Here is a 22,863-nt window from a genome sequence, read left to right on the forward strand (position 1 = left end):
CAATTCTGTATCAACACTACATTTACATCACAGTCCTCAAAATCTGTGTGAAATACTTTTTACTCAAACATATACAGTACTTTAAAACATTTACTGAAGTAGATTTGAATGTGCTACTTTTACTTGAGTAATATGTTGCACACATATCTGAAACTTTACCTAAGTAATTAAATTGAATACCTCCACCCCTAAGTGCAGTGGAAAACCTTCCCTGACAAGTCCAGAATGATAAACCTCATCCGCTGGTACAGTGAGGCAGCATTTTCCAGGCAGTGGAAATCCAATACTTTAGAACTTTGTTGGGCATAAACTCAAGTGATAATTAAATGCAGAACAAATGGATGAAACAAAAATAAAGCATTTTTTACGCTCTATAATATTACAGTTCTTGAACTGAAAGTATTGTACTCTGATTGGACCATGATTCAGAATATGCTACAAAATACATTTTAATGCACCTGTTCAGTATTCTGTACATTTTCAAACTATTCTTCCCAACACTTCAAATAAGTGTACGACCTTGTGCTGGATTTTAGCAATACTTCTACTCACTATTTTGTGTCCACTAGTCATTTAATTCATAGAAGAGCAGTTCATTTATAATATAGGCTTTTTATGTGCGAAACAAAAAGAAAGAAAGTTAAAGATTGACTAATGCATGAATAATAACTGCTCATACAACTGTATTTCAATGTTTAACTTTGTGTTTAAGTGAAATAAACTGCTGCCAAAGAGCTGATATGGCAATTACAACTATATGGACATATTGGCTTCTTATAGACAACTTTATATGAGAAATCCAAATCATATCAAAGGCAATTTGGTTATGAACTGTACTATTTTACATAAATTCCTCTATCATCAGAGTGTGGGCTGGAGTTGTACTATTTACTATGCAGCGTCTGTCACAATTTAAGCTTAGTATTAGCTCAAATGGGACACTGGCTGCTTTTTTAAAGACCATGCACTATTTTTAGCCTTTGCTGTCTGCTCATATCAACAGAATAAGTTGTGGTCTGTCTCTAAAAGGCTGCAGTGGAAACAGCTGTACTTCTGCACTGCACCGGTGTCACATTCTTGCCAGAAGACAACCAGATCCACCCCAAACGCGATGCAAATGAGCTCACCTGCGGTTTAGAGGGATCGGGGACACTCACCTCTTGCAGCAGACATGCCTGGTAAGTACCGTCTCCTTCTTCAGCGACACGAGCTGCACTGGGAACCCGCCGGTGCAGCGCGGAACCCGGGGGAAGACCGCTCGACAGCCCGCTATTATCTTTCCTTCAGATTGTCACGGGGCATATTGCTGTTTTCCCGGAGCCTAGAATAAAATGTGGCGGATGGAGAGCCGCACTTTCTCCCGGGGACGGCAGCAGAAGCAGGGCGTGTCCTGGCAAACGCAGCATCAGCACCAGCAGCAACAGCATCCTTCGTTCTTCTCCTCACTTTTTACACAAGTTCACGTCCACGTTAGAGGACAGAGAGAGAGAGAGCATGCCTGCTGCAGTGTAATGCCGGTGTAATAAGCTGGAGAACCCGTGACTGCACGCGCACGCCAGCACCCATAGCGTTAAAGTGACACCCTGCTTCTGCTCTTGCTCCTGCTGCTGGTGTCTGCATGTGTCTCACAGTGATGAAGCCATTTACAGTCATTGTTTGTAGCGCTTTTGACCTGTTATCTGATTGTATTATTAGTGCATTGGGTAAAAAGCCTAAAACAACTGTAAAATGTTTTGGCCTGTCACACAAAAGCTGCTTCTTTAACCAGTTGTTAGTGTCTAGTGTCTGACCATGTCTTTTGTAAGGGTGTCAACATAATTAAAGTTATAAAATATAGTTGTTTTAAATTGTCAGTCAATATAGCAAAAAGTCCTAATTCCCCATCGTTCTGAAACCGTGTATTCCAATCTCTGTGAAGAAGGAATGGTTAATTGGATGATAATCATAGGGTGTTATTACAGTTAGTATCAATGAGCACACATTTCCACTGGCCTCTACAATGTCATGTGACCCTTGTGCCAGTCTTGGCTCAATGGGACCAATTTGTCTACAATAGATCATTCTAGACCAAAATAACAACAAGGCCATGTAAGATGCTATTTTAAGACATGTCATTTGTGTTTTTAATAACTTACCTCTTACTTGACAGGATTGAACTTCACGTTGAGTTTAATTTGAGGTATATTTGTGGTTATCATAAGAGGCGTATAGTTTTAGTTACATTTACTACACACATACAGCATTTATAGTTAGCCTACATGAGTAACTCCTTGGAATAATTCTGGACTGGAAACATTTACATCTACATGAGTAATATATTTGACAGTATAAAAGTACTTTTCTGTGAACATTTGTGTTTCTTGCACCGCTCCTTCAGATATGATGGTGTTCTTCTCATTTTTGTGGTCTGTGCTTTGACAATGCAAGATTGTCTGCATTGTGTGATGTTTTGTCAACAATTACATTAACTGATACATCAGATGTTAAGTCCAGACTGTTATCTCTTACAATTACTTTTACTTTAATAGTTTCCCCAAATACTTTATGCTCTAATTCTGGGATCATGATTTAATTTTACTTGAGTAATTTTGTTTTGAAGTATTTTTACTCTTATTTGAGCACTATTTTTGACTCCTCCAGTGTTTTTCCTCATACTGGTGTTCAGCTCTTTCTCGTGCCTTGTCTCGGAGCGCCCCCTGGTGGCTGGACGCGGCGCTGCGGTGGAGGTGGAAGTGCCACCGTGTCCCGTGTTTCCACAGAGTCCGCAGACGTGTTGTTTACAGTGTAATACAGGCCCCGAGCCTCCTGCAGTCTGCCCTGTGGCGTTTATGGCTTTATTGCTCACCTTTACCATTTTCGTTTCAAGGGTCAGTGTATGAAAGCTCCAATCTGGATCGCGGCGGCAGCAGGAAGAAGAAGATAGAGGATTTCTCTAGGTCTTCTCGAGAAAAACTAGTCCAGTCCAAGAACAAAATGTTTTCCAAATTCACGTCCATCCTCCAACATGCAGTCGAAGCGGTAAGTGTGGGATGCACTGCACACGACTCTTACTGTTTAATGAGTCTCTCTTGTTGGATTTTCCTCTACAAAAGCATTTGATCACGCTTGATACGAATGTTAGCATTTGTGCTAACAAAGTTGCCACCGCTAGTGTTAGCGTTTTGTGTTTATCTTGTTTGTTTACACGTGTTAGCAGCAGCAGAGAGCTTCAAATCTCACCACTCTGTTTGACCATAGCCTTTAACAAACAGGATATCTGACTGCCACTTGTGTGTTTACTGTGGATATTTCCTGTTAAAGAGTGTTTTGCAAGAGATGCTAGTTAGCCGCTAAGGTTAGCTCCAGCTAGCCACTTGAAGCTAGGCTAACTTAGATGGACCAAACAGCTGTAGCAATCACAAGTGATTTTGAAATATCAAGGCAGTTGCGTAATTAGAGACCCTTGGATATTTTGTGTTCTCTTAATCTATTTTTATATTATTTTATAGTATTTCTTATGCTATGTATGCTTCTAAATCCACAACCACCAAACATTGTAGTACCAGTTTTGACATTCCTCAAACCTGTTCTGAGCTACTTCATGACAAACACTGAAGATAGTCATGTCTTTAACCCAGGCTTAGATCTGAGATAAGACTATAGTCAAAGTGACGCTCGGGACTAAAAAAAAAACCATAACCTTGAACTGTAATTTATGTGTTGCTTCTTTTTTCAGCTGGCCCCTTCACTGCCGCTGCAAGAAGACTTTGTATATCATTGGAAAGCTATTACACATTACTACATTGAGACGTCTGGTAAGATCCTGGGGCACACACACAGTGGCATTCACTATGATTGTCTTTTGTATTCAGCCACACTCATTGGACTGAAAATTACCAGTGGGAAGTGAAACAAACATTTCATCACTTTTTCATATTTCACTGGAACCAAAGTAACAATGTTTCCCTTATTCTATATCATATTTTGTATTGCCATTCAGGCTAAAAAATGAATAATGAATAGAAAAATACAGTGCCAATATGTAGTTTGATCTGGAGGACAGAAATGAGTATTTGTTGAATCAATCCTGGTAACATTACTTCATTATTATTTGTCCTTGTAGACGATAAAGCTCCTGTTACGGACACAAACATACCGTCTCACCTGGAACAGATGCTGGACATCTTGACCCAGGAGGAGACTGAGCGTGAGTCCGGAGAAACAGGGCCGTGTATGGAGTATCTACTGCACCATAAAATACTAGAGACTCTCTACACTCTGGGCAAAGCAGACGTGAGGATATTTGCAACTTAAACCATTGCTTTACTTACACTTTTACATGAGCCATATTGAAGCTTTACTGATCAGTATTTTGGATATGAAACAGATAATCAAATTAAATAATACTTTTTCTTCTATTTTGCAGTGTCCTCCTGGAATGAAACAACAGGTGCTCACTTTTTATACAAAGCTTTTGGCGCACATCCGTCAGCCTCTGCTTCCACACATAAATGTCCATAGACCTGTACAGGTGAGTTATGCTTTGTGTTTTTCTGCTTAATTGACAAAAGTAGGTGCCTGGTGCCGCCGGATGCTAATGGTTGATTATTTATGCTGCAGAAACTGATCCGTCTGTGTGGGGAGGTTCTTGCTGCACCGACAGAAAATGAAGAGATTCAATTTCTTTGCATAGTCTGTTCCAAACTCAAGCAGGACCCATATCTAGTCAACTTCTTCCTGGAGGTAGAGTCGGTTATGAGTCTGAAAATGCTTTGTTTTGCCGTGTATGTGTAATTATGGAAGTTTATTTTACAGAATAAGTTGAAAAGACCCGACTCCCTGCCTCCCGGAGGGGCACTGGGAGGTAAAGATAATGCTTTAGCCCCTGACACTGGCCAAGCTCAGACACCTGAAAAGACTGCGGAGCCACAGGCCTCTGCTGCTGCTGCTGCGTCTGAGTCGAGCCCAACCACGAACCATAACAACGGCAGCAACTATAACCTGGTCACGTCGCTGCTCAACCTCACCAAGAGCCCTGTAAGGAATAAACTTAAATTAAAAACAAAACAAAATTCTTCGACAGAGAGAAAATGGAGTACAGTTTTGATTGGATTGCATTATACATTTTCACTCACTTGCATTACTGAATTAACTTTCTGGGCTTTTCATGTTTTCGTTTCTAAAAAATTAAATATGCTTATTTTATATGACCAGTAATGCAGCACTAGGCTTGTCATGATAATAAAAGTGTGATATATTTACAGGAAAAAATATCACAGGTAACTTAATATTATTGAAACTACTTTATGCCAATAAAATAATGCAAAAGCAGGACGACTTGTAAACCCTTTTCTAAATGCACAAAATTGTAAAATTGCCTCAGAGGCAATAAATAAGTCACTTTAATATTTATTTAGCATCTATAATTATATATATCCGTCTATAATAATATCACATATTCAACCTCAATCTTATCATAAAACAACAAAAGTACAGGAAATGTCCCTCTATAAAAATATACACACCACTAGAAAATTTTGTTAATTGTTAAATAATGTTGTTCCAGCTGTGATTCATTGAACAATTAATCATTTGTAAAAAAACTTAAACAAATTGTCACAGTGTCTCTGATGCCCAAAGCTTCATGTTGTCTGCTTCATCTCTCGTTCCCTCAGGACGGCCGGATCGTGGTGAAGGCGTGCGAGGGCCTGATGCTGCTGGTCAGTTTGCCGGAGCCGGCTGCAGCCAAATGTCTGACGGAGAACACGGAGCTGTGCGGGCTGCTCACGGATCGACTCGTGTCCTTCTACAAAGCCCTGCCTCAGTCCATGGACCCGCTGGACATCGAGACCGTGGAGTCCGTCAACTGGGGGTAAGACATTTAGCAGATGTTCAATAACGGATATATTTGAATCATGCTCCGTATTTCTACACTCATTTAAACCTGAGTTGGTGCAGAGGTGTCATTTACTCTTGACTAATTATAGTTACTCACAAAAAAACGGCTCATAGCACCTTGTAATTTGCACTCTATTGAAGTTCACACAGAAACGACACCAGTGCAGTTATCTCCACAAGTGTGACAGTGATTCAAGTTTTATTATGTGTTTAGATACACATAGAAGATGCAGATATGTCTTAACTGGCAGATTATTGTAAAATGTTATAGTTTATCATAAAAATGCTGGCTATTTATTTATTTACTTATTTTAATAAGTGGCTTATTAAAAGTGACGATGGAGGGGGAAAAGGGACTGTAACTACCGTGGTTTTCTCAGTCTAAAAAAGGACATCACGCTCCATACTGATGTTTGTGTCCAGTCAGGTTTAATTGTAGATTTTAAACTTTGACACCATGACACCGTGAAAACTAAAACAAAAACAGAAAATGCATCAGCAATAACGAATTACAAAACAGTATAAGAAACAAACATAAGCATATTTACCGTGTTCGCCAACATGTGACCATTGGTAGTTAAGTGGTTTTCTGGCAGACGCTTGTCTTTTTCTTTCTCTAGCCAGTCTTGTCTTTTACCGTTCTGTTTCACGGCTTCTCTCCCTCTATCTCTCTCCCGGTCTCTATTTATACTTCCGGGGCTACGCCCGTGGTCACATGATGACTTACACCGGTAAATATCAAATTAAATAAATAAACAAATAAATAACAAACAACTACAATGATGCCTGAACCAACTTGGCGAGAAATAAAATAATAATGAAATAAAAACTCCCGTGAAAATAAAGGTGTTTGAAAATACTGACAAATAGCGTCAGCTACAGGGAGATACAAGGTGATAATTCTGCACGTCTTAGGGAATTTTGCTGTCATTTCACATTTGTCTGATGCTTAATAAACCTCAAATTATACTTTAAAGACATGGTTTAACTGTAAAGCATTTCTGTCATAATAACATTGATAACAAATAAAGCCTCGTGTTTTTCAGCAGGATCTTCAATAAACCAGCTCACCACCTCTCACCTTGTAACCCTCCTTTCTTTCTGTTCAGCCTGGATGTTTATAACCTCAAAGAAGACGCCGCGGTGTTCGCCGGCAAACGCGCGCTCATCTCCTTCCTGTCCTGGCTGGATTACTGCGACCAGCTCATCAAAGAGGCGCAGAAGGTCTGTGGCGGTGCCCGATTCTGACTCACGGTGTTTTGATGTGTCACATTGTAGTCACTCTGACAGCAGCACAGAACATCTCCACAAAGCGCCATTTGGAGAGGCGGCAGGAGGCGGGGCTCTAACGTTCTGTGTCGTCTTTGTCGCTGTCTCTTTTTTTTTCTTTAGTCCGCCGCGACTGTCATGGCCAGAGTTGTGAGGGAGTGCTTCTTTGTGGCGGTGATGGAGTCTCAGCTCATGCAGACGTGAGTGCTCCTTTCAGGCTTCAGTCAATCATCACACGCTGTCAGTTAAAGCAAACGCACTGCTGTGTGGTTAGTCCAGGCACACGCGACTTGAGAAAGTAGTCCCGCTCTTCACTTCTTCTTCACTGTCGAAATGAAAGATGCACCATGTAACTTTTCTCCATGGAGATGTTATTACTCGGCCTGGAATATGACATACAGGTGTTTTGACATTTTGATTTACTGAACATTGACTTGGCAGGAAACGTTACATGCTAATTCTGAAATACAACAATCACCGCACCAGAAAGACATAAGACATTCTCATAATATTTTATAATGTACACAATCTACACGTAATATGAAAAGGAAACTAAGAATAAAAACTCAAGGTATAAAAAGACATTTCAATTAATGTTGTCTGCTTTTCTGATTGCTCAAAAATACCTTGAAAAACCTCTTCAATACAAAGCACTTGTTTCTTTTGTTACATCGTATTAGATCAATATTGTGATTTAAGATGTCAAAATCATCCAATTATGATCCACGGGTGTTATAGATTGTAACTAACACGTCAAACAAAAGCGTGACATGTGTTTTTTAACTAAATAATTGATGCTAGCCGACTCAAATCACAATTCATTCTTTTCATGTTATGCTGTTTATCGGTTCTGCACAGCCTCTGCTCTCGTTTGCTCACATGTTTTTCCCTCTCTGAAGGTCTGAGTTGGGAATCCTGACGTCCACGGCTCTTCTGAACCGGATCATCCGACAGGTTTCCTCTGAGGCGCTGATGCAGGAGATGGTTTATTTTCTTCTGGGGGAAGAGAAGGACCCAGAGACGGCCGCCACCATCGCCCAGAACCCACTGAGACACAGACTCATAGAGCACTGTGACCACCTCTCTGATGAGGTATGTCCATCCAGGCTTCTGTAGGAGGACACTCATGTTCCGTGTGAACTGCTGCACCAAGGTAGATTTGTATGGATTTGGAGTGAATTTTGTTGTTACTAATATCTTTGAGGACATTTTGTTGTAATTTTTCCAAACAAATCAGTAAAAGACGAGCTGTTTTATGAACGTGCACAAATGGCAACCAACTGTGTCACGCACCGATAGCAAAATTATAAAATGGTAAATTATTTATAAACTTCAAAATTATATTCCTCAGTTAAAAAGTTAGTAACCCTAATGACGAGATACCCAATCACTTCTACAGTACCACTCTAACTAAAGATACACGTGCCTGAAACTATTAAATGGGAAGTGTCAACTATTCAAATAAGTGTAATTAATAATAATTTGGTCATTATCATTGTTAATCGTTATCTGGACTATACAGACTCTAAAACATTTCCCGAAAGAACTTTTATAGTAAAGTTAGTGGCATTATAAAATCAAAATGTAAAAAAAAACAACCACATTTTCAATTTTTATTATATTTCCATTAACAATACCCTTCATTTCTAAATATTCCCAATTTTGAAGCTTTCAGTCGACATATTTAAACTTTTATTTGGTTAAAAATGTGTTTAAAAAGTCCCAATGTACAATAGAAATAATACAAATGATAAAATCCTTCACTCGTACGTTTACTAAACATATAATGGTAAACTGTTTAACACGATTAATCCCGTTCGCTCTTTGTCACAGATCAGCATCATGACCCTGCGCCTGTTCGAACAGCTCATTCAAAAACCAAACCAACACATCCTCCACAATCTGGTGCTTCGAGGTCTGGATGAGAGGAACTACATGGAGAACAAGCCCCAGGACGAACGGGAACCGCTGGAGAACGGGCAGCCGCACGACGCCGTGTAAGGACCGCCTCTGCCCCCCCAAAAACATGACCCCAAATAATAAAATAAAGTGCGCGAACGTAGCTGTGTTTCGTTAGCTGTTTTGTGACGAGCTGCTGGAGAAACCTCCGTCTGCAGCAGTAATTATGAACGAGGATTATGATAAGGCGTGAAAGGTCCTCTTTGAATAATTGGAAAAGATATAACATGGTATTCCATCAGGGTTGTTTATCCAGATTTATCCTGAACTCCTGGGCTGAATCTAGCTCCGTTTCCGGCTACAACCTCAAGTCGTTCCATGAATCTGCTAAGGCCAGAGCAACAAGAGAGCAACAACAGAGCAACGGAACCACTGACGACGAGGCCTGAGAATTGCAGCGTGTTTAGTGCAGTGTTAAGCGTGAAGTTGCCCGTAAAAGTAACGAGAAATGACCAATCAAAGCGCTCATGATTGTGCGGTTTGACAGAGCAAGGGACGAGGGAAAACAAGTTCATCCTCAGAGTCCAGCTCCAAACCGGCGTCCTTACCAAAGCAGCAAGGATCACTTTAATAAAACAATGGAGGCTTTTATATTACTTGTGCCTTTTTGCCGAGCAGTGCAGCTGAAACGTGAGATTCAAGTGTTTCTTTTGACGTTCTTGGAGACAAAGCTACAAGAATCTTTACCTGTCGTGACATGGTTTGTGACATGGAGTGCTTGTTACTATGGTGACTCAGAGCTGGTTAGACACGTCGCTGGAGGAGCCTGGATTGCCAAAATAAACCAGGTTTTGGCTTAATCTCGCTTTATGGAGCTTTATGAAGACTTGTGCGTCTAAAATTTCAAACTCGATTACAATCCTAAAGAATAGGCTTGATACTTAATGCTTATTTTGATGCCACAATGACTGTTTAATACTGTATTTTTAGACGACCAACAGACATTTTCATCTCAGAATAATATTACTTTCTTTATGTTAACACGGGGTCTTCTGCTAAAGCTCAAGATCGTTCTAAAACGGTTCAGGGAAGGTCAAAGTGTGTCCTGTTCGTCGTATTGTGATGATTTAATGCAGCAGTTTGCGCCAACACAGACACATTTTCCCGCCTCCTCCTCCTCCTGTTGGTCCGCTTCTTTCTCAGTGAATGACAGCAGATGACGGAAGAGGACAATAATTGTGATAAAGCCAAAAACATAACATGGACGATCGTGATGTAGATATTTTTATGCCAATTCGCCCATTCCTATTTTAAAGTCTTTCAAGGACTCAAACCAGAACACACCCTTTTGGCCTTATTTTTATAACAATGTGTGTGGGAAAGTAGACGACGTGTGGCTGTGTTTGAGCGTAGAACTGAAAGTAATCACACTTTCGCAATCTTTCTAAATTGGCAAGTCCTAATTAAATCTGTTCTTTGTACTTGTGACTGCCGAATCAATTCAAGAGTTATTTTGCAAAAAAGAAACGCACTTTCAGAAGAAATCGAAGACTTGCGGTTTACTCTTTGTAAAGTAGTGTTTTCAAACGCGACATCATTCCATCGTCCGACATTGTTTTCATCAGTAGAACGTGGCGACAAGAAGAAAAAACTTTGATTGTTTTTCAAAGTAGAGAGGCACTTGAAATACACACAGGCCTTTTCTTCTTTCAGAAAATGCTACTTTTTAACAATGTCAGATTTCACTTAAAATTCTTGCTCATTGTTAAAACTGAAGAATCACCAGGTCAGTGTTTTCTCTCTCTAACATAAGCGAAATAAATAATTGTATAACGGAACGAGCTTTACACGTGGAACCCGCAGCTGAACCGATCTTGTCCCCGCAGAGACCTGGAGGAGGACCCGTTGTTCGGAGACGATCTCTCTCCGGACAGCCGCTTGTCCGGCTCCGATTGGCTGAGCACGTCTCCCCCGCTCAGTCCCGACCACTGTAAATCCGAGGGAAAGACGGAGGTGCACAAGATTGTCAACAGGTGAGCGGCTGGACACGCCCTTTAGATCCTCTTAGCGCTGTGACACTGTTGAGAGCGACGTTGCAGGTCTGAGTAGGTCCAAACGGCTCCACGCTCCGTTCGCATGATCTTGGAAACTGAGAGAACGACGTAATCATCAACATCCCTAAATCATAAAAAACAGCGATGATGTCAGACGTGATTGGCTTTGCTGGTTCATTGAAAAAATATGTACAAATCTTGTAATAGGAGAGTTATTAGAGGGGTAATATTGTTCCTTGTGTTTAAAAGTCTGATAAATAAAATATTTAAGATGCTTTTGCAAATTTGTATTGTTAATAACTTCCTTTAACTGTAATATAAAGCTTAAATTTTGGGCTTGAATTATTGTAGAATCCCTAGCAGTTTGTATCCACATGCTAAAGGTGCTGCAGCCAAAACTAGAATATTAAATGCATCGTTTATAATTAAAAATGTTCTACATTGGCTCAGAAAAAGAGGGAATTGTCTCGTGTTCTCGTCCAAACAAAGGTTAGAGGGAAATGTCGGCGCCTTTGTGCTCTTAAGACGTGAACCTCGACCGAGACGTTTAAAGGCACATTTCTGACATTGTGTTAAAACTACGTTGCGACATTCATTTTTTGTCACTATCGCTCAGAACTATTCCACGCTCACGTCCACATCCTGTCACTCTTTAGTTTCTGGGTTGAAATCTTGACCTGAGTTGGTGTTCGAGCTTGTTTTTCTGAGTTTCGGAGATCAAAAAAGGCCAATAAAGAAAAAAAAAAATCTCATAAAAGCAGCAACAGAAACAACCGAAATGTCAACTTTATTGTGACTCTTTTTACCTTACACTTATCTTTCATTTACTCAGGTTTCAGTTACACAGGTTTTTATTCCACAAAAATACCTTGATTAACTGGGTTTAGATACACAAATTGAATGCCGCACTGTGAAACATTCCTTCTCCAGAAAAGTGACACACCTCTTTTTTTCCCCTGCTGTTTCGTCGGGCGTTTCCTGCAGTTTCCTGTGCTTGGTTCCCGACGAGGCCAAGTCGTCTTACCACGTGGAGGGCACGGGCTACGACACCTACCTCAGAGACGCGCACAGACAGGTGAGGCGCCTGCGATGCCCCGTCGTCGCGCTCTAACGTGCCAAACGACAGCTCCTGAGCGTGTGTTTTGTTTTTTTGCCCTGCGTTTCTCCAGTTCAAGGATTACTGTGGCGTGTGTCTGCGCTGGGACTGGAGAGGACACCCCAAACCGCTAGAAAAGTGCAATCTGGACTCACCGTTTTTCGAGGGTCACTTTTTGAAGGTGCTGTTTGACCGAATGGGACGCATCCTCGATCAGGTGAGCGCGCGGCCCGGGGCGTTACCCTAAAGAGAATAAGAACACGGCCCGGGGCGTTACCCTAAAGAGAATAAGAATACACGGTGGAAGTAAAATCCTGATTAAACGTATTATTGTATGATCTGTAACCCTTTAAAGAAGAACGGGTACAAACTCTGACATTTGTAGATCGTTATTTAGAATGGTTTGGTGACATAACTTGTTTTTATCGTCGAAAAATGGTTACCGGATTTTCTGCACTATGAGGCGCACTTAAAAGCCTTTCATTTTCTCAAACGTCCTTATATAGTGCGCCTTATAATCCAGTGTGCCTTATATATGGGTTCATTTTGGTTGTGCTTACTGACCTCGTGTGGTCCACGTTTTGTTTCGCTTTATGCGCCTTATAGTCCGGTGCGCCTTATATATGAAAAATGATCGAAAATAGACCATTCATTGACAGTGCGCCTTAAAGTGTGGAAAATACGGTACGTGGCATTTTTGAACCCTGAAGTTGGTACAAAGCTGTGGGCGGAGCTTGGGAGGAAGGTAATGGTGTTGGTTAAAAGTTAGAAGTTAAAAGCTCTTACGCTAGAGATGCACCGATATATCGGCCGCCGATTAAAAAAGACGGTTTTAGGTCGAATCGGCCCGAATCGGTGACCGGCCGGTCCATGTCGTAATTGCCGGTTTTCGGCCGATCCAAACTGGCGCGCATGCGCGGTGCGTAGCAGCTCAACGCGCCCAGAGCAAAACAGCTCAAAACTGACAAGACTCTTTCAGAGCGCGGCGGCCAAAGTGTCCAGTTTACATTCAAAGTCTATGTAAACGTGTGTCGAACACCTGCTGCGTTTCCCGCGGCGCGATTCCTGCTTTTTCAGCGTGGAGCGCGGCGCAGAGGGTGCGTTTTGCCGTTTTCCGCTGTAGACGCTTTGACAGGCATAAGCTACCGGAAATCGGTATCGGCCAAGAATTTTGGAATCGGTGCATCTCTATCTTACGCGTTTATTTTACACAACATGTCCCCTTTTAATGTGACTTTAATATAATCAAGATGCAGAGTGATAATAAGAGTTTAATGATATAAGAAAACAGCTGAAAGTCTGTGCATAATTAAGTGCCCTAATGCTTAGAGTTGATGAATAATTGTGCTGTTTGAAGGTACATGTGTGTCATTATTCTACATTGTGGTAATTTTAAACGGCAATATTGACCTTAAACAGCTTTATTATAGAAACGGGTCCATCGACTTTCTGTTCAGTTGATTTTATGCATGTTTTATGTTGAAAAAGGGCCATGCACCATTTTAGAGTCTGAATATTTAGTAGAGAGAAGTGGGAGAGAAGTGGGCGGGGATAGGGGAGCAGGGGAAACTGCAGGATTGCTCAAACATGAACCTATCCAAAAGCTTGGATAAGTTGACAATTCACATAAAGTATCACAAATTCTACCCTTTGTCCACTTGGAAACAAGGCACATGTTTTTCTCACAGGATCAGTGAAGCCGATCCTTGACCTGCTGCTAATGAAACACACTTAAATCAAAACCTGATTGATTTGATTGCATTAATTGCCCTCGTCATTTGAAAAGTTTCAAGGCAAATCTTTTTTCAGATAATTAGACTAATCACGCTTTTGAGTTCCAATCAGGACGGCGCCTTTTACACCGTCTCGTCGTATCGGAACTCTGCGGTTTGAGCCGACGCTGCACAAATCTGCGACTCAACGGCTTTAATGAACTCCAGCCGCCGAAACAATGTCCTCGTTCCTCAGTCGGTGCCGTTTGGACATTTCAGACATCATTAACCAATCAATCGCCTCGTTTCGATGCCTCCGGCTTTGATTCATTCGCCGTACTCTCTACTCGCGTCATTAGTCTCTGCGTCACATCGATTACCAAACCTCAAAAACTCCTTTTCCGCCAACCTGTTCTCCCTCATGACCACTTTTTACTTTAACGACTTTGTTCTCTTCTTCTTCTTTTTTTGATCTTCCGGTAAAAACATGTTCAGATTGTCATTAGCAGCACTTAACGCTCCAAAGCAAAACCAACGTCGTCCTTCCGGCGTTTTTATCTGTCAAGCTGTCACTGGCGATGTTCCTCAAACGTCCGGTTACTACGGCAACGTGTACAAAGACCGTCTACATCTAATGTGCCACCAAATTATTATTACTTCACTAAAACGACGGGTAAAACTGAGGCTAGAGACGACGGTTTCGTTCCATTTTCACACCATAAAACTGTAACTACGTATTTAAATAAGTAAATAAATGCACAAGTTTATACATTAATGCATACAAGCTGAGGAAAAATATTTATATTTCTGTACTGATTTATGCATTTCAATATTTAGTTATTTAAATGAATGAATCTTTTAGCAGTTTATTTCTAGTGATTTAAAAAAAAATCAATTACTTAGACTTTATTTATGTTTTTCCATTTATTTTTTATTTCCACATTTATTTATTTATTTTATATTTTCCTCTGTTAACTCGTCTCAAGCTCTAACAAACCCTTTGGCACATCCTTAATATTCACAAGAATAATTTTCAGGCTTCAGAGCTGCTTTTTTACAGTGAAGTGAAGCCGCGGTGGACCACCCGAGCACAGCCAATCAGAGGGCGGCTTTCATTTTTATGTCGAAGAGAAATAAAATACTCTCTGATTAGATAAAGACGACGCACAGTGGTCTCATTTTGTAACAAAGTGCTGCCTTTACAATATGAATATAATATAAAACACCGCACAGAAAAAGCCAGTTACCCCAGCTTTAAACCTGACAGGCTAACAACAATAGCTGTCGATTTAAAGGTGGTTTAAATGGTTTAGTGATATTAAGTAAATAACTGAAGTTTTTTTCTTTACTTTTTTATATTTTTGGGATTTTAGTACAATAAAAAGAATCTTGTGAAAAAAAAAAGTGTTTTTTTTCTACAACTTTGAGTGTTTTTTGCTGTGACGTTGAGGAAAAATGTGAAACTGAACATTGTAAAGTAAAACCTATTTCTTTGGTTTGTTTGTTTCTAAGACAAATGACAAATGTTTTCCCGTGCCATGTCACCTTCCTCACGATCATCACCCAAACAACATATTTTGTCTTGGAAACAAACAAACCCACGTATTCAAAACAAAGACACGGCTTTCGTTGTTCATTAAAAACACATTTCTATTTCAGAGCGGCTGATTTGAACAGGAAACACTCTCTTTTCTTCTCACCCTCTTGTCGTTTTGCAGCCGTACGACGTGAACCTGCAGGTGACGGCCGTGCTGTCCAAACTCTCTCTGTTACCACATCCTCACCTGCACGAGTACCTGCTGGACCCCTACATCAACCTGGCCCCGGGCTGCAGGTCCCTCTTCTCTGTTATCGTCAGGGTAAGACGCAACACTCGGCTGCAGGTCAAAGGTCAAACTGCTCTGCTTTCAGACTTTTTACATTCATTATCCATTCAAATGTTCATGACTTTTATTGTAAACCATAGGCATAGGACTATTTCATTTTTTTTTATTATTTTATTATTTTATTTTTAAAGGGACAGATCATCAGTGACATACAGAATACCAAAACAATGAACGAAAAGTGCTTATTTCTGCACCAAATTCTGCCAATAATTCAATATGTAAACACTATGGAGGACAGAAAATGAATTAATGTATTTCTACATTAATACAAACATCCTGGAATTGAATAAACTTGTTTTTAGATTTCTTTTTGATTTATGCATTTCTACATTTACTCAATTATTGTTATTTTAACAATGTATATTTATTTATTTGTACATTTTCTACCAAAAAATAATAATTTTACTTTGACTTTATTTATGTTTTTTCCATTTATTTATAATTTGCACATTTATTTATTTATTTCCATTTTCCACTTAGTGTTTCTGTCTCTTCAATGTAAATGTAGCTGATCGTGATTGACGTGTCTAATGTTTATTACATTGTTGTTAATAATGTTTATTACGTTGTTGTTAATAATACATTATAAAGTGTTTTGGCCTTACACTGTTACTAAACGGAAACACTCGATCAGGCTGTGAAATAGACGGGGGCCCGGGGCCCGCAAGCAGTTGAATCTCCAGCGGGCCCGCGGTTTGAGATAGGAGGGGGCCCGCGGTTTGAGATAGGAGGGGGCCCGCGGTTTGAGATAGGAGGGGGCCCGCGGTTTGAGATAGGAGGGGGCCCGCGGTTTGAGATAGGAGGGGGCCCGCGGTTTGAGATAGGAGGGGGCCCGCGGTTTGAGATAGGAGGGGGCCCGCGGTTTGAGATAGGAGGGGGCCCGCGGTTTGAAATAGGAGGGGGCCCGCCTTGCCCCTCCTCGAAAAAAATCTAGATTTAACTAGTAAGTTGGCCATATTCGGGGCATTTTCATCGCTTGAGTTTCGTTTTGACAGACATGCCCACTTCGCACGTCTTCTCGCTTCTCATTGGCGGTCTCCGTGATGTAATATCGATGAAAGCGGGCATCTGATTGGCCGCTGCGGTCGTGTTGCGTTCACGTGTCGTCGGTCTCATTTTCAGGGCAATGTATATATGTTAGTAGTTTATTTTGTAGGATGTGATTTCATATATTCCACAAGATCTCCTTGTGTCAAATACTGTAAATAGTATTTATTTTGTATCTAAGAAACATTATTATATTGAAGTAAACAGTTTTAAAGATCATGATCTCTAATAATAATAATAATAATAACTTTTATTTATATAGCGCTTTTCAGTGACCCAAAGACGCTGAACATAATAAAAAAAAAAGGGGGGGTATTTACAGACAGGGGGGGACAACACGTACAATACACATTAATATACAGATAAAATGAACAACACAGAAGAAGTAAAGAGAAAAAGATGGGGATGTAACAGGGGGTAGAAGAGTAGGCAATGGGGTAGAGGAGGCTAGGGGTAGGGGAGGTCATAGGCTTGGGTGAAGAGGTATAATCTCTGGTTTATATGATTCAGTATTTGTGCTCTTCATATCAAATAACATATAAAAGTACTTTAAATTGTTTTACATGCTAATAACCAGGTTTAAAACAACACATTTATCTTGTTCTTATGATGCTGCGCGCGCTTGTGGGCCCCTAACTTTGAAAATCTATTTCTCAGCCTGTCGAGGTGTGTCTGCAGATGTTTGACTCACACATAAAGTCAAGTGGGAGTGTAATGTTCTGCTGTGTTTTCAGGTTGTGGGCGATCTGATGTTGAGGATCCAGAGAATCCCAGACTTTACGCCCAAACTGCTGCTGGTGAGGAAGAGGCTGCTGGGAATGGAGCCAGAAGGACTCAAGTACGTGTGTTCATGAGCCTAAACTGTGTCAGAGCGCGGCGGTGTCTCCAGGAAGACCCTCAGACAGGCGGCCCACGTGGCCCCGGGGCCCGAGAGGAAGGGGCTGTCGGGGCCATGATCAGATCTCAAAGGCAGCACTTCATCAGTTCATATTTCAGTGTTTTACGACGTGCACTTTGAACAGAAGCCCGCTCATCATATATTTTACATCTGTGACATATCTGATCGCTATATATCAGTAACAGTATCGGTATTTCCTGCACCGTCCCAGCCTGTGTTTACTCGTGACTGCGCAGCATCGATCACATGACTCGAAGCGTTTCCTGTCATCGATCACATGACTCGAAGCGTTTCCTGTCATCGATCACATGACTCGAAGCGTTTCCTGTCATCGATCACATGACTCGAAGCGTTTCCTGTCATCGATCACATGACTCGAAGCGTTTCCTGTCATCGATCACATGACTCGAAGCGTTTCCTGTCATCGATCACATGACTCGAAGCGTTTCCTGTCATCGATCACATGACTCGAAGCGTTTCCTGTCATCGATCACATGACTCGAAGCGTTTCCTGTCATCGATCACATGACTCGAAGCGTTTCCTGTCATCGATCACATGACTCGAAGCGTTTCCTGTCATCGATCACATGACTCGAAGCGTTTCCTGTCATCGATCACATGACTCGAAGCGTTTCCTGTCATCGATCACATGACTCGAAGCGTTTCCTGTCATCGATCACATGACTCGAAGCGTTTCCTGTCATCGATCACATGACTCGAAGCGTTTCCTGTCATCGATCACATGACTCGAAGCGTTTCCTGTCATCGATCACATGACTCGAAGCGTTTCCTGTCATCGATCACATGACTCGAAGCGTTTCCTGTCATCGATCACATGACTCGAAGCGTTTCCTGTCATCGATCACATGACTCGAAGCGTTTCCTGTCATCGATCACATGACTCGAAGCGTTTCCTGTCATCGATCACATGACTCGAAGCGTTTCCTGTCATCGATCACATGACTCGAAGCGTTTCCTGTCATCGATCACATGACTCGAAGCGTTTCCTGTCATCGATCACATGACTCGAAGCGTTTCCTGTCATCGATCACATGACTCGAAGCGTTTCCTGTCATCGATCACATGACTCGAAGCGTTTCCTGTCATCGATCACATGACTCGAAGCGTTTCCTGTCATCGATCACATGACTCGAAGCGTTTCCTGTCATCGATCACATGACTCGAAGCGTTTCCTGTCATCGATCACATGACTCGAAGCGTTTCCTGTCATCGATCACATGACTCGAAGCGTTTCCTGTCATCGATCACATGACTCGAAGCGTTTCCTGTCATCGATCACATGACTCGAAGCGTTTCCTGTCATCGATCACATGACTCGAAGCGTTTCCTGTCATCGATCACATGACTCGAAGCGTTTCCTGTCATCGATCACATGACTCGAAGCGTTTCCTGTCATCGATCACATGACTCGAAGCGTTTCCTGTCATCGATCACATGACTCGAAGCGTTTCCTGTCATCGATCACATGACTCGAAGCGTTTCCTGTCATCGATCACATGACTCGAAGCGTTTCCTGTCATCGATCACATGACTCGAAGCGTTTCCTGTCATCGATCACATGACTCGAAGCGTTTCCTGTCATCGATCACATGACTCGAAGCGTTTCCTGTCATCGATCACATGACTCGAAGCGTTTCCTGTCATCGATCACATGACTCGAAGCGTTTCCTGTCATCGATCACATGACTCGAAGCGTTTCCTGTCATCGATCACATGACTCGAAGCGTTTCCTGTCATCGATCACATGACTCAAAGCGTTTCCTGTGGGTTGGCGCTAGATCATACACGCCTAACTCACAGAAGTCAGAATTCGGAAGTTACAGAATCCAATATGGCGGCCCTCGTGGCGGCCCAAATCACAGCAGAGAGTCTTTAGGTTTGTTGGCCCAGTGCCGTGCGGTGCTCGAGATCCTGTGTTCGACTCCCTCTCCAACCCAAAATTGATTGCGGATTAAACCTTTTTAATTTATAGATTACATTTTCTATTTAATCTATAATTTTTTGCCCCTTCGTCTCCCAACTACTACAAAAACGTAGGGTTATGGTTAGGGGTTAGTGGTTAGTGTTATTTATTTTATGGTCAAACACTATCTTTGAGCAGACTGTGCTACGTGTGTAGTGTGTATTGTGTTACAGACTGTAACGCAATGAAAAAAAAGCATTTTAGAGAGACAAAATTATTGCCTGAGCTGTATCAGTGGGACTGGTCTCGGTCGCCGCCATGTTGGATTCAGATTCAGTCACTTTCGCCCGATTCCGTATATTAACTAGTGGAAACTGTTTATTGTCTGTTATAAATGTTTTATAATAGAGAATTTTGACAAAAAAACAAAACAAAAAACTAGTGGAATTCTGACTTCCGTGAGTTAGGAGTGTATGATCTAGTGCCGACCGTTTCCTGTGTCTCTGCAGCATCGATCACATGACTCTCCTGGAGGGCGTGATCGTGTTGGAGGAGTTCTGCAAAGAGCTGGCCGCCGTCGCCTTCGTCAAGTTCCACGCCACGGCCTCATCCTCGCCGTGAAGCCCCCGGACCGAGCGGCTCAAGGCACGCATCTGCGTGCGCCTCCGACAGAGACCCGCCCTCGCCACAAGGGGGCGCCGCACGGCCTCGGGTGGGGAAAACGGCACCACTGAAACCTGCCACTGAGTACATTATTCGCCTCTTAAAGATGGTTTGTCTCAATCTGCTCTTGGGAAACATGTTTTTGGATCTGTTCTGTGTCGAAACATCAAATATGCATCTACTCCGAGGACTAAACCAGGACTAAACCAGGACTAAACCAGGACTAAACCAGGACTAAACCAGGACTACACCAGGTCTAAACTAGGTCTAAACCAGGACTAAACCAGGACTACGTGTTCAGATTGAGTCATCTTTTGGATTTGATTTCTATGGAAAATCGTAGCCAAAACACTGCCCCGTCTAAAGATGTAAAAAGTATCTGAGCGCACGGGAGCGTCCTGGTGCTGCCAAAAGCGTTTCCAAACAGACTCCATTATTTATTTCCAGTCCCGTCTCCGTTGCCTTAACGTGGACGACACTCGCCTCACTCTCAGACTGTTCCTTTGTGTCCACTCTCGTGACGAATGGAGGAGAAAAAAAAACAACTAAATATTATTATGTACTTGTAGTTACATAACACTTTTAAATGTCTTATTTATTGTACCTTTTGCTTTCAGGTTGCCTTTTAAATAATGGTAAGAAGTTATTATTTGTAATGGGAGAATCTCGTTTTTGTCTCGTCGTCCAAAGATCTCGCCATCCAAACATGTTAAAACGTCCAGAGAAACTCGTTCAAATCAGTGCAAAGCGGCGTAAAGTCATTGATTTTCTCACGACACGATAATTGAATGGAAATATTTAGCTTTATTTCCAGCTGGTGGTTTCTGCTTTGATTGGATGATTGTCTTAAGAACCAAAACACCAAATTATAACATCAATGTTTTTGCAATTAAGAATAAATCTGGATTAAATTAGTTGTTTATGTAATTTGACACATACATTCTACATTTGATCCAAAAGTTACTCTAAAACGTATCAAAAGTACATTACATTCTTGCTCCAAACTTCACTTTTAACACATTGTTCCTTTTCTTTTTCCTTTTTGAATTGCAAACACCACACGCTTTCAGAATAAATTGATACTAATTGTAATGGTGTGATATTAAAACTGATCTTGAGCCATTTCTCTGGATGACAGTCTTATAAATAATGATTTTGAATGTGTGTTTTTGATCAGGAAAACGTGTATTTTTCCTGACTATCTTCACTTTTTCGTTTCCGTTTTGCAGTTTTCCTTCCTCGTGCTTCTTATAAATAGTCTTATTTTAATATATTATTTCATCATCACAGAAATAACAGTATATAAAACTGGTCTTATCTACCACAAGTATTACATTTATCATGGTTTTGGATGATAAAATATAAAGGGTGCTGCTGCGTGTCGCCCATTTGTTTGTCTTCAAAAGATTCTGTCGATAGAAGTCAAATGTGTCTTAAAAAGAGACTAAAAGTGTGGGAAATCTGGTTGTTTGTCTTTTACCTCAAATACACGATTCTGGGCTTTAAAACATATCTAAAAAAAATAACTAAATCAAGTTTAAAGTTTGTGTAAAACGTCTAATTTAGCATCTTTTGGCGCAATTGAATATTTCCTTAACACTTTTCATTGTGGAGTATAACGAGCTCTCAGTCAAGTTCACGCTGTCATTTTCAACTTTAGGCACGACTTTTACCTCGGATGCCCTGCCTGAAGCTCCTCTGTTAAATACACGCGTGAACCTGACATAAACGAGGGTTGAATTTACGGATTTAATCGACACAAATCTGCAAAACTAACAATAATGTAAAAAGAAACAACAATTTGCGATCGTTTGTTTCGGAGCACGTTGTCTTCTACTTAAGGTTTATCCACTTTAAACTCATATTTTGTGTCGTGTCGATGCCTTTGTGTGTCGTTTAAGCTTTTGTTTTAAAAAAGAAAAGAAAAAGAAACATCCACTGTTCCGTTTTTCTCATATGCAACGATCCGATTTGCACGACTTGTAAATAACCATCGCAAAAAGCTTTTGTTTCCCCCCGTTTTGTTCCGCTCCCGCACATTATTTTTTCATAAACCAAAAAAAAAAAAACGCAAGAAAAGAAGAGTGATGTGTCTATTTTTAACTTTTTAAATGGAATCATGCACATTTTGTAATCTTTCCAATGGTCGTGTACAGATGTAGATTGTAACGTGTACAATAGCAATATTATACCCGGTGTAAAACGCATGCCGACACACTTATTTTTCGTGTAAAAAAAAAAAAAAAAACTAAAATAAAAACATTGTGGACGATTTGACGCCTTACGACACTGTGGATCTGACGTTTTGTACATTTTTGCTCTTTTTTTTGGTCGCTTCTGGAAACGTACTTTGCCTGTGTTTTTATTTTGCATCTTTGTGTTACGTTCAACTCGGTCCGGTTCACTTTTTCTTTGTTCCGGTCGTGGTTAAAGTAGTTCCGCCTCTGATTCGGTGACTGAGACGTGTCAAAAGGTCGAGTTATGTCACCAACGGACAAAACCATGGAAAATAAATGCATTCGATTGTTTGCTGCACGT

The 22,863-nt window shown here is 41.1% G+C and overlaps 2 protein-coding genes across 2 annotated transcripts in view; one reads left to right on the forward strand and one right to left on the reverse strand.

Annotated features, from left to right (window-relative positions):
• ablim1a (actin binding LIM protein 1a) overlaps nt 1–1,357 on the reverse strand; it is a 94,874-nt gene extending 93,517 nt beyond the window's left edge. Inside the window, exon 1 of the mRNA XM_072437532.1 lies at nt 1,158–1,357. Within this exon, the coding sequence (XP_072293633.1) occupies nt 1,158–1,173 (16 nt within the window). The 5' untranslated portion in view covers nt 1,174–1,357. The remainder of the gene's footprint in view (nt 1–1,157) is intronic.
• Nucleotides 1,358–2,733: 1,376 nt separating this feature from the next.
• On the forward strand, nt 2,734–21,856 carry fhip2a (FHF complex subunit HOOK interacting protein 2). The gene is made up of 17 exons (XM_072437533.1): nt 2,734–3,018; nt 3,716–3,794; nt 4,103–4,272; nt 4,406–4,510; nt 4,600–4,722; nt 4,795–5,016; nt 5,655–5,851; nt 6,987–7,101; nt 7,270–7,346; nt 8,046–8,238; nt 8,980–9,143; nt 10,932–11,078; nt 12,084–12,174; nt 12,269–12,412; nt 15,626–15,766; nt 17,575–17,678; nt 20,172–21,856. The coding sequence occupies exons 1-17, from the start codon at nt 2,974–2,976 to the stop codon at nt 20,281–20,283; spliced, it is 2,229 nt and encodes a 742-aa protein (XP_072293634.1). The 5' UTR covers nt 2,734–2,973; the 3' UTR covers nt 20,284–21,856.
• The last annotated feature ends 1,007 nt before the right edge of the window (nt 21,857–22,863 follow it).

Source organism: Eucyclogobius newberryi, unplaced genomic scaffold (genome assembly GCF_026437365.1).
Source record: "Eucyclogobius newberryi isolate DKJ021-1_F unplaced genomic scaffold, fEucNew1.0.hap1 SCAF_8, whole genome shotgun sequence".
Classification (NCBI taxonomy): Eukaryota; Metazoa; Chordata; class Actinopteri; order Gobiiformes; family Gobiidae; genus Eucyclogobius; species Eucyclogobius newberryi.